This window comes from Neolamprologus multifasciatus, chromosome 17, assembly GCF_963576455.1.
Source record: "Neolamprologus multifasciatus chromosome 17, fNeoMul1.2, whole genome shotgun sequence".
Lineage (NCBI taxonomy): Eukaryota > Metazoa > Chordata > Actinopteri > Cichliformes > Cichlidae > Neolamprologus > Neolamprologus multifasciatus.
The window spans coordinates 24,423,565-24,435,755 of record NC_140455.1 but is presented as its reverse complement, the minus strand read 5'-3'; the positions used below and the strand labels follow the sequence as shown (position 1 = coordinate 24,435,755).

General features: G+C 40.6%; 1 protein-coding gene across 4 annotated transcripts in view; it reads right to left on the bottom strand.

Moving 5' to 3' along the window:
- Positions 1 to 12,000, bottom strand: part of LOC146499420 (fatty acyl-CoA reductase 1) — a 59,017-nt gene extending 47,017 nt beyond the window's left edge. For 2 of the 4 annotated variants that reach the window (XM_085138381.1, XM_085138382.1), the window contains exon 1: positions 11,716 to 11,997. In XM_085138381.1, coding sequence (XP_084994507.1) covers positions 11,716 to 11,724 — 9 coding nt within the window. In that variant the 5' untranslated portion in view covers positions 11,725 to 11,997. Of the gene's footprint in view, positions 1 to 4,058; positions 9,127 to 11,715 lie in introns of those variants that run through there. The other 2 variants (XR_014870282.1, XM_085138383.1) reach the window with 2 other exon arrangements.
- Positions 12,001 to 12,191: the final 191 nt, after the last annotated feature.

The window sequence follows — 12,191 nt, the reverse complement described above, 5'->3', positions numbered from 1 at the left end:
AAACAGACCAGTGGCACAGGCCATAGCCGCTCTGTTGCTTATCCTGCAGGCTTTGTTATTTCTAATGTGGAAAGAGGCTTGCAGGATTTAAAGCTGCCATCAGTTATCCATGCAAAAGGTTGGTGGCTCAGTCAGAGATTGGTCCAACCCAAATGCTTTCACCAAGTTCTTTTAGATTTTTGCCAAATTTGGTCTACTGCCTAACAACACGCCTCCTACTGTAGACAGCAGAAGTGAAAAGGTTTAATACGCCAACAAAAGCCCTTGTTGCAAAATGTTTTCTTCACATCAAACAAGACCAAACAGTCCAGGAAAGTTAATGCTATACATCCACTCAATACGCGATGTCCAGATGAACAAAATCAACTTTCTGGGATTTCCTAACCTGGATGATCGAGCATGCATCAAGACATAACCAAGCCACGAGAACAATTACCCCATGGTGGATATTATTAGTCTCAAACTGAAGCTTTAATGGTGTCATATAGTCAATACTGGCTTATAATGATTAGTTCATTCTTTCAACCAATGACACAAAGCTCCCTTGTATGGAAACAGGTATCTGTGACCAAGTGATTTAATGAGCTATCCAGAGCAAAGATAGATTACAGTGAACACAGAGTAATGTAGTCCTTAACACACTACAGCATCACCTTCTGTCAATGCCAGCTAGGTTTGTAATTAATGACAGAAGAGCTCTCCAAGTACCTCATCCATTTATGCATCCTTCTAAAAACCTCCACCTACCCATCCACCGTTCCTATATGCAGATTAAAGCAGATGGTTGTGAACATGAGAGGTATGAAAACCCACAGATTATTTCATCTGCTGCTGGACAGATTAGGTTACATTAATGCAATGAGATCTCTCCACTATACAGTTATAATCTTTTTATTTTTGGCGATTGATTTCAGAGAGGGTGTTCCTCGTGTCACAATCACTCTGATCATTCCGGCACAGTTGTAATAATATCTGAAAGGTGTGACAAATTTGATAAGAGGGCACATACACACAAACACACAGTGTTTGGGGTCAACTTCTGTGAATGGAAAGCAAATATCTTTGGGCCAGGAGAACATGGTTATTGCCACTGCTGCCGCTGGAGTGTGTTGATTTCAGGGAAAGAAAGCATGCAATCGGCTTTGGCCGTCTGTTGGCAGAAAGATTAGAAGAAAGGCTGCTCTCTTACTGGGACTGGAGCATGAGGGCCCACTTAGAGCTCTACCTTCCTGCCAGAATAACACATGTTCCAAAAATGAAGGGGTAACTGTGGCGCTCTTCAGCTAAAAATGGGTTGGCCTTAAAATTAAATGTAAAATTCAATTTGGTCTGGGGGTAACATTCATAAAAATTCCTGTTATTTACTTGTATTAGGAATCAAGGCTGGTTTTTGGAATGCACATCACTGATATTTTGACACGTCAATATAGCAACGCAACGTCTGATGTGTTTATTCAGAAACCAAACCAGAAGACGATATGAGAGAAGCACGTTTTTGCCAATTTAGCTCAAAATAGAACAAGAAGAGCGCTCTAGTAATGTTTGAGGTTGCTTTCACGCTTATACTGCACATCTGTTTCTCTTTGGGTGAATCAACAGTAGTCGCTCATCATGCTCATATTAAATTTGGCCTAATATCTGTTTTTCAACAGTTTTATATCTTGATTAAGTTCATCCCCCATGCTCATCGCTGACACCATTCAGTTTTGATGGGAAAAAGTTGAGATGAGAACGTAAAAAGTGCATTTTCAGTGATATTCTGACACTCATCAGCACATTATCCAAAAGCTCGGCATAAGCCTCTGCTCTGAGAGTGCCAAGAAAATTCTGGAAAACCTGTATAAATACTTCCTATGCTGCTGATTCTGTTGGCTTCAGTTTCCTTTTTAACTCCTCTTCAAGCACCAGTTCACACATTATAAAAAAACAAAAACACCTCAACTAGGTTTTAGCATCACTTTTTACTTAAGTGCTGAAAAACATTGCCGGATAAAATGACACCACACCATGAAGCTGGTACAAAATTATTACGTCACAACCTCAAATCTCGATTCCACTGGAACAGACATTCCCGTATAAACAGAAAACAGCTAACAGGGCTGATTTAGGGCCATAACCGTGCCAACTTTTACTGCCTCCAGTACCTGTAATAGAAGGCAGCGTTTGACCCCTCGTTAAATCATTACTTAAACAAGTCAGCGTTCCAACAGATCCATCAAGCTTTGACTTTTAAATCACATGTTGTGACAGCGTGCCTGAGGCTTTATCTGGAGATGGGTCTTTGCAAAATCCAAAAACAAAATTGTAAGAAATACATTAATATTTCATCTCTTACTAAGCAGATGTTACAACTCCAATTCATCTGGAACACCCCCTCAAGTCAGACAAGTGGGTGGCAGTGTATGTAAACATTAGTAAAACTTGCAACCTGTACTACTGTTGTGTGACTACCTAAACGAGTCTTTTAAATAGGTTTCAGAGACGTTTTTAAGCTAAAAACGAAAAGAGCAAAAAAAACCCCAAACAAACAGAAAGCTTGCTTAGAGATGCATTGATTGATTATTACCAAGTTGGAGCCAAACAAGTCCTGGTTGTCCCTGGTTTTCAAATTTTACTATCGGTATGGACTCGATTCAGTAGTGCTCTCACTCCCAGCTCTGACATAAGACTTCCAAAGTAAATTGATCGTCTACGCCATCCGTCCTTTTCTTCGCATTGAGTTGGAAGTTTCCCGGTCGATGTCAGTCTTGTTTATCCTCCTTCTCATACTGTATGTTCTGAATACAGTCGGGAATTCTCACAAACAATAGGCTAAAATTTCTGGATTTACTTCAGCTCTACCACCATTTTTAATAGAAACTCCTTTTTAACTGAAAGCTGTGACTGATGTAGTCACAGTAATCAAGGCGTATCTTAGCTTGCTGGATGAATGACAAAAACTACTGGATTAACAAAGCTGTTCAACTAGTCATTTCTTGATATAATGGTTTTAATGTGCTGGTAAATACATTCGCAAAGGTCAAAAATAATTTGCTAAAAGGCTTTATTAAACACACCCTATCAGAACTATGAGCTGTTTTCAATGTGTGTTGTTACAACGCTTAACTTCACAGCTCAGGGAGTGGCAGCCTTCGTCATGAGCTCTGCTGTAGATGGCTTATTCCATTTACTCCCATAAAAAGACAAAATCCAGGAGTTGTACTTTATGACTTAGGGTAGTAAGTTTAAGACACTCAAGTAACCAAACTAACTGAATGCCTCAGCATGAGCAGTCTGTCAGTCCAGTCAATCAGCCAGCTGTTACATCATTCAGTGGAAAATCTTGCTAGACTTGGGAGGTGAATGAGGATGTACTTGTTTGACAGGCAATACAAACCAAGACAATGGAAGAGTTTAAGATTAAAATGAGAAAACCATTTGGGGTATAGCATTGTTGAGGTTATATTTAACAAGTAAGCACAACAGCAACTTTAAACACTAGAAGTTCATAAAAAAGTCGAGTTTTACCATCTTCGTAGGGCACGTGGAGGACACATTTAGGCTCTAAAGATTATCATGCAACAAACTGGATGAACAGATCAATGCAATTTAGGCATTTCTTAAATACTGCAGACTTATATAATAAATTCATTTTCTCTAGATTTGCAATAGAAACAGATTAAACCTCTTTTATTAGCACTGACTGCTAAATCAATCAAGGCTAACAGCTTCAAGAATCCCCCATCAAACAAACAGTTCAAAGCAAAAACAAAAACTAAAAAAAACTGTTTAGAATGACATAAAACCAGAGCTACGGGTCTGATTGGACAATAACATCAATAGACACCCAATGCTTTTCAAACCATTGAAACCACAAAGGAGTCTACAAATCCTATCATAGATATTACCGTCTGATTAAAAAAAACAAAAAAAAAACCCAACAACAACCTCACTCAAAATGTTTAAAATGTCAACAATGACTGAAAACATTACATTATATTTTCAGTATAACTCACATACTGTCGGAGCCCTTCAAAATAAAACGGAGTTTAAACCCAGAAAATATGATTATAACACACATCTCACGGCTTGATGCTGTGGAGGCAAGGCATAAAGCAAAAGACCAAGTAGCTCTCTTCTTATGAAGTTAAGCAACTCTTCAAAACCATCATCTTGTTGGTTCGGAGGTTAGAAGCCCTTTATTCAGCCTGTTTCAAAGGAAACCCTGTCACATTAAAGGAAGTAAAGAAACAGTTCCCTTTGATATCCAACCTTTCTTACATTAAGTTTCTTTGAAACCTGGAGTGTGGGAATATATTGTAAGCCTTTGTGTTTGCTGAACTGTGTTTTGAACACACACCCACTAAGATAATGTCCAACCTATTATGCAACACAGGCCAAAGACTCAAATTATGTTCAGACATTGTGCGGTGGTTTGGGTGTTTGTCTTTTCTCAGGAAGTCTTATCAGATCATGACTGATCATGACTCACTTTGTTTTTTGGGTTGTTTTTTTTTTCCATTCCTGCTCAATTACTCAAACGATGAATTGCTTCTTAAACAGTCACAGGTCATACATTAAAGTTAGGAGATGCAGGAAACCCAAATTACATCCCTGAGGCCACAACATGCTTGTAGCCATGTGTGAAGCGGCATTCAGTGAAACTGTGAAACCCCCGCTTCACTCGTAGGATCGTGTTTCTGGAGAAGCTGTCACGCTCGCAACAATGGTTTAATGCAACTGAGAAAGTAACACTGCAACACAAACTTGAACTTTGGGCAAGTAAAGACTTGAGTCTGAAAGAGGCAAGCCATCACCAAACATGTTCAAATAGGCCAACTGATAAAACAAGATTAAAGTGAAGACTAATCTGGTCTCGCCTACATTTATTTACACTATTTAATTGGCATCAATGCACTGTGAAGAACTGCCTAATAACTACAACCAAACCAGAAGTGCTACCTAGAATTGGATTTCCCTGAAGAAAATCATTTTCTGGCACGTTCTACAGTTGTTTGTAATACACAACACACATCTATCTGTCCATCTATACACCAAAAATTCTGATGTGAAATCTGCTTGCATGCTCCGCTCTGACTTTGTTATGACTCTGAAGCGAGTACAAATTGGAGCTCCCGTTTTAAATCTCCCGAATTTAAATTCAGATGTAACCTCAGAGTGGTCTTATGCTCAGAAATCCTCCCCTGTGCTGTGGTTGGTCATTGACAACATTAATCAACACAGACAGAAAAAGCCTCTAAATCCTCCAGTGGATATCACCCTCCAGTGACAAGCGGTCATCAGAGCACCCATGAGCACCCATGTCCCTGTGGGGTTCAATGTCACACCGACGCTTCGATATTCCCCTCTGGTTATTGACAGCATGGATGCTCACAGGAACCACAGATGGAGAGGGAGTAGCAAGGTGACACATGCTAATTTACAACATCTGCTCAAACCTTCAATTTAAAAAAAAAAAAAAAGGGGGGGGGGGGGGGGGGTAGTGGTGGTATTACATGTTTAAACCTTTACTAGTAACCTCTGATTTTTCAACCTGATATGGTCTGAAAAATACACTGATAGAAAACACTTGAAGATGTATGGAAATCTTAATATTTTCAAGATTTTTCCCCATTTACACAATAAAAGAAACTACTGTCATACAGGAAGTTCACCTAAAATAAAATACAGAGAATTAGTAACATAAGGATTCGACCCTTTTGGTCCTACATCTCTTTTTCAGTACAAGGCTAATCTGAGGACCAGTGTTGGGTGTAACGCGTTACTGTAATTAAATTACATTTATCCTCACCATCCACAGCCTTAAAGCACCAAACACTGATTCAGACGTGTTCAGGTATTCCCATGACAAAGGGCAAACCAGGGACACCTCTTCTTCATTAAGCCTGTCACAGGGGTGTGCTACTTTTAAACTATTTAGTCTTTTGGCATCTTTAAAGGGAACATTTCGGTGTTTCTTGCCAGGGATTCAGATGTTTTGATGACATAATGAAAAGAAAAAAAAAAAAAAAAAAAACCTAATGCGCCTGCAAAACAAAGTAATTCTCCAAAACAGTACTTTGGTTAATAAACATGAACTTGCTTTGGAGACCATGACAACCTGCGGAAAGGCGGTTACGCTCCTAACTAGGGCTGCAGAGATAAGAGTTACTGAAATAATCACTGACTAATCAAAGAAAAATTGGCTGATTAGTTTAATACATAAATATTCATTTGTTGCTGCCCTACTCCTAACCTGACACACAGTACTAGGAAGTCCAGTATGACTTGGCCCTCATTTCCCCATCATGCAGATACAAATGACCCCAACAGAGCACTTTGCTCCCGGGCTGCAGGCTTACTTTTGGTTTCTGAAGTTTCTGAAAGTAGTAGTATGGGAGGCAGAGCCTTCAGCTTTCATGCCCTTCTCCTGTGGGCAGGATTGGACTATGGATCTGAACTGTCCCATAGTTTGTGTTTTACCCTCGTCTTGGAGCTCTTCTGTTTCTCTAACTGGTAGCAGTACATGACCCGCCCTCCCCGATGCCGTTTGCCCTATGTACTAATGCCTACAATACTGCATTGATGTATTTTATTGTGAACTGAACTTTGACTCAATTAAACACAAAATAGTTTTTCTTCATTCAGTCGCAGGCTGCGCAGTACATTGCTGAGGGCTGCTGCTGACCTGTGAGATACAGTTTGAGATGGGTGGATTTTGGCTTCTTTTAGTGTGCTTCTGCAGCATTTATCATTTAATAGCCAAAAGCATTTTAGCTCCTCACCAGTTCTTGCACTGGCTTAGCTGGTATGATTGCATGATTCTGAACCCTACTGTGATGAAAAGGCGGCACAAATAATCAAAGGAGTGCAATCTGTAGTTTTCCACACATTCAAATCACCACAAAGATGAAGCCTCTTATGTGTTTATGAAGCTGCTGCTGTTGTTGATGCCATGAAATGAAGATGTCAGATGAGTCAGAGGATATGAATGAATGCAGATAGACAGAGATAAACGGCACACCCACCAACAGGATGAGCTTTTATTTCCTGTTAGCCTTTTTAAAACACTCATTTCAGGGCAGACCCTTTTTTTCTAATTAGAATGAACTGCCACAAAGTGACAATTCTTTTTTAAATGTATTATTTAATGCCACCAGCAAATGCTAAATTCCCTGTTTACCCCAAGGAGTCTCACAGTCTAGGCGATAGATTGGCACAAAATGTTTCACTGTGTGGACATTTATGGCTCCGCGACCAATTAACTGACCTCTCTGAGGCTGTGTTCCCCTTTTCAGAAGACCTCTAAAGAAAACGCAGTGAAATTGAGTTGATGCAGCTCTGTTTCCCTGAAAATTAATCATAAGAACTTTCATGCATAACCAGGCTGTTGTCATTCCTGAGACATAAAGCATAGTGTAGCTTTTTGCTATGACTCAGTTGCACACAAGCTTTTGTGGGCATCACATGGCAGAGATGCAATAAAGAAGGCAAATTTCCAGTGCAGTCTCATTGAGATTTAAACGTAAAGTAAAGCGCTATACAAATACAGGCCATTTACCATTAACCTTTAGCCAGTGTCCGAGTCTGATTCCATGTGAAAGAACACCCCTTCCTTCATTTAAAGGTCTTGAGTGTTCCCCTGGAACAAATTAACCTGCACACTTTAACTGGTACACTTCACAATATCCAGAGGTGAATGCATGATATGTTGCAGGTTACAATGCAGGATCAAATGTTCAATATGGCTCTCTCTCACCAGCGCTGACTGACGACACTAAGGAGATTTGGGGCCGTGCGGGACCCGCTTATCTGCCAAAGAGGAAGCGCAATCCCCTCACCTCAGACCACATCTTTATATCAAAGCCCTCTTAAAACTGCCGAGAAAGCAAAAGAATCATCTTCCAGCATGCATGTAGGCTTAGTGTGCCATATACTACTACTCTGTGGTATGCACATGGACGGAGGAGGTGTTTTGGAAAGAGCAGAAACACATCTCCGGAGCATTTAAAGATTTATTAGATACCTGAGAAAGGAGGGCAGAAAAGAAGTGCAAGTATAAAGCAGCTGTTGAGAAAGAAGTTTGCAAGAACACATGAAGCAATCCGGAAGCTACATGAGGGACTTTCTCTTTTTGTGTTACGAAATGCATCAAGATCATTTAAAGTATGTGCTGAAAGAAAACAAACATGTGATTTCAAACTGGACTGCAAATGCAGGAAGGCAGCGGGCCCTACCTTTCTGCAGTCATAAACATACACTGTCTAAACGCACACACACTCCTGGACACGGTGTGCACACTCAGCTAACACTTATCTGAGAGCCAAATATAGGCCATCCCTTGAAGATAATTAGAACTCATTTTGTGATCCCAATTTAGAAATCAGTGCAAGAAGCTTCTCATGTCGTCCTTTACACCAGAAAGTTATGATAAGATACGAAATAAAACACGCTCCCATGAGGAGATGCAAGACTCGGAGAGGGGACAGCCCCCCTCAACCCCTAAAATGAATGATTTTAACTGGTTTTCTCATAATACATGAAATCAGTATTATAATCTGCTTTGCATATGATCAACGAGGACAAACGGGAGGATGTTTATATCTGATATATCTGATTTTTATCTCCCATCCTCAACTTTTTGTTTGACCAGTCATGGAAAGAGTTGGTTGTGTGTGGGGAGTGGATACTGAACAGCGAGGGAGAGGCAAGTGAGTCACATAAAAATAAGTATTAAAAGAAAGAGCTAGGCAGATGTCATGATTTAGTACCGTTTTAGCTGTTTATGTGCCTTTCTCTGACTCACACACAATAAGCAGCCTGATGGACAGATAAAGCTCCTTTAACAAGCACACGATGGGGAATTTATGGCTCAGAGGTGTTAGCACACGGGAAGTCTGTGGGCAGCTACTGACCGTCTGCATACCTGCAGAGAGCGTCTGTTTGTCTGATGGTGGCAGAGTCAAATATATGTGGTACCACTGGTCTGAGTGTGAGGTTGTAACATCTAAAGAAATAAGGGAAAGTTTAAAGCAAGTCAACTACCTTTGCTGTCAAACTACCACTGAAATTAATCAAAACTAAAGTAAAACAAGCAAAATACACTGTTCTAGAAACCTGCTGAAACTAAACTATATTCACAAAAGCTGAAAAACAACTTAAACGTAAAATTATAATGACTACAGCTAAAGATGGCCCACCTCTTCATTAGATTTTCCATGAAGTGCTCAAAGTACAAAAACAGATGCACTTAGGGCTGTGCGATATGACCAAATTCTCATATCCCGATATAAGAATTCTATCGTCCTGATAACGATATAAATGACAAAAATGTAACATTTTCTGTACATTCTTGAATCTCGGGCAGCTCGACTTGCGGGAAGTGTTTCCAGCTGCGCGTCGCGTACCTGGAGTCGAGTGTTTTAACCGATGCATAAAACTATACATCTTTAGACATAAGTTGTAAAGGCAGTAGAAACTTGCATCTGGCTGACTTAACAGCTGAACTAATGTTTACCTTGGTCAGACTGAGCCTCTAGTCAATGGCAGATAGCTATAGGGTGACATATTTACTGGGTGAGTTTATTAAAAAGAAAATTGTTCCTACTTGAAACTGCAACAACATGCTTTGCTGTTTTTTCTGAGTAACTTGGTGATGAGTTCTGGAAACAGACGCTGTTAGACAGGTTTTCAATTGCACTAATGACGTGCAAGCTTTAAATACCACACACTGACTGCCATTTAGTGTAATAATAGTTAAGAGAAGGCGGATATCAATAAAGGTTTGGGGACAAAAGGTCAAATATCTTTTATATAATTATACTTTTTGTTTATTGCAGGGTGAACTGTCCCTTTAACTCTCTACGGTGATGACAGTAAAATTCACAAACCTCATGTACTCCAACCTAAAAGCAGAAAAATCAGATCTGTAAGGGAATCTGTACTCAGTTTATTTAGTTTCACGGGGCTCTGATGTGCGCTCAAGTGGCTCCAGAAAAATCGGAAAATGATGATAATAATAATAATAATAATAATAATAATAATAATAATAAAAGAAAGCAAGGCCCTGAACACAAGCTGGTCACCACTGACTGACGCATTGTGGAGAGTGATCCCAGTCAGACCCCTGAGCAGACAGGAGGGGACTGAAGCGGGTCGCTTCCACATGGCACGCCACACAAACACGTGACCGTCACCGGGTCTCTTACCTGTACCCAAAGCTACCACACACACACACACACACACAGATATCCATCACTGCGACAGTTAGAAGGCAATTTAACGGAATTTACATCATCTCAAATCAAGCAAACGCTCTCCACTTCAACTGCGTCAAGACACCGAGCTCCACAAGCACTTACTTCCTGTCTAAGATTTCAAAGTAAAAATAAGTAACGGAAAAAAATGGTAGGGTACCAACATTATTTGTTTTTAATCAATCAATGAATCCCAAGATTATTATAGTAAACTGAAACTAACCTAAAATTATTAAATTAACATTAAGCACACTTCTGCAAACTAAAATAACATTTTAAAAATGGAGAGGAAATTGCTACAGTTTTAGTCCAAATGTCTGCAACTGAGACTACATGGCTTTCAGTCAAGAGTATAATTCTAAATATTTAACCTCACAAATACTACAGATAATATAACAATTTAAAAGCCAAAACCCAAATAACTAAAGTTAAATAAGCAAACAAAGAAAGGGACTGAAAGGCAGGCCAAGGTGATGATCAAACACTCCAGAGCTCGACAGTGCAGCCTAGGCGGAGTAGTCAAACGCAGATCCACTGAGCTCTCAACACAGACAGCATCTTCGGAAGAAAAGTTTATAAAATAAATTAAAAATTTTGTATTGTTCATACATATGCGTACGGAACCGAAAGCGCAGTATCAAACGGTTCAATATCGATACGAGTATCGTTGCACCCCTAGTATGTGTGTAATGTAATATATATATATTTATTATTTTTTCCCCCAGTGTAACTCAAGAGTCGATCCAAACTATTTATGCCAGTGTGGTGTGAAGCCACTCAAAGTGCACAAAGCTAAACTTCCAACCATCACTTTTCAGTTTCTAATCAGCTGGTGTGGTCTGACTATAAATTTTAACCTTAATAGGCAGATTTAGTTAAGAAGTGTTTACCTGTAACAAATGGTATATTTTCGCCAAATCTGATCATCTTCAGTACAATGTCATAAAAAGCGCAGAAAGCAACAAATAAACAATTAAAATGAAATTATTTAACAGGATCCTTCATGTGGTTAGCTATAAAGCCATAGTTTTTTTTATTGTTTTAATATGAAACCCAGCATTCCCACTTCCTGTCTAATTGGCGCTACCGGCTGCCGGCTTTCCGCAGATGCTCCACGCCGACTGCGGCTCCCTCTGCCCCGCTACCCGCCGCCCTGACGTTCGGAGGCGGCTACAGCTTCGTGCTAACAGTGTGCTCTCTCTTTTCCTACACAACCCCCACCTCTACAATCAAACACATCACGGTCAAAAAGCGAAAACACAGGGAAATGTAGCAGCTGGCTGTTCACACGGACCCTCTGAGCGTTTTCTGCCCCGGCGTGCTGATGCTCAGTCCCGACCCCACATCCGACAAAACGGGTATAAGATGCTCGGCCAGCGGCGTACCACGACACACCAACGCGTCCCTAAATCATTATCAACCACTCACCGTGAACAGGCGGTCGCTTATGAGTGAAAGGAAGAAGAAAATCGCTCCCTACCGTAGACATCGGTCGGTGCTGGTGGATGCTTCCTCTTGAAGCTGTCAAAGAGGCTGTGCGGCGCAGCAGCTGCCGTCTCTTTGCCTCCTCCCACCGGCCGCCCCTGACTCTGGCTCTTCAGGATACCTCCAGGGTAAGAAAAGCCCGTTTCTGTGAAGTCGACAGACTGCCTGCTTGTCTATCTGCAGACTAGAGCGGAGAGACAGACCGCTACACCAACATGAGCCTCTGAGTGAGCAGGGCGTGTCACACAGCCCGTGACCCTCCCCGGTCCTGCTGCGTGCTGAGCCGCTGAGCCAGCGCCACACCAGATTTCATTAAAAAAAAAACTGGGAAGTTAACGTAGCATGCTTGGTATGCACAAGTCATCTGTAGTTGAAAAACGAAAGTGAGAGCTGTGTAGTGAGTTATCAGATTAAAAACTTTAAAAGATGACTGACACAAAAATAAAGTAGGATATTAGTAATTGTGAACGA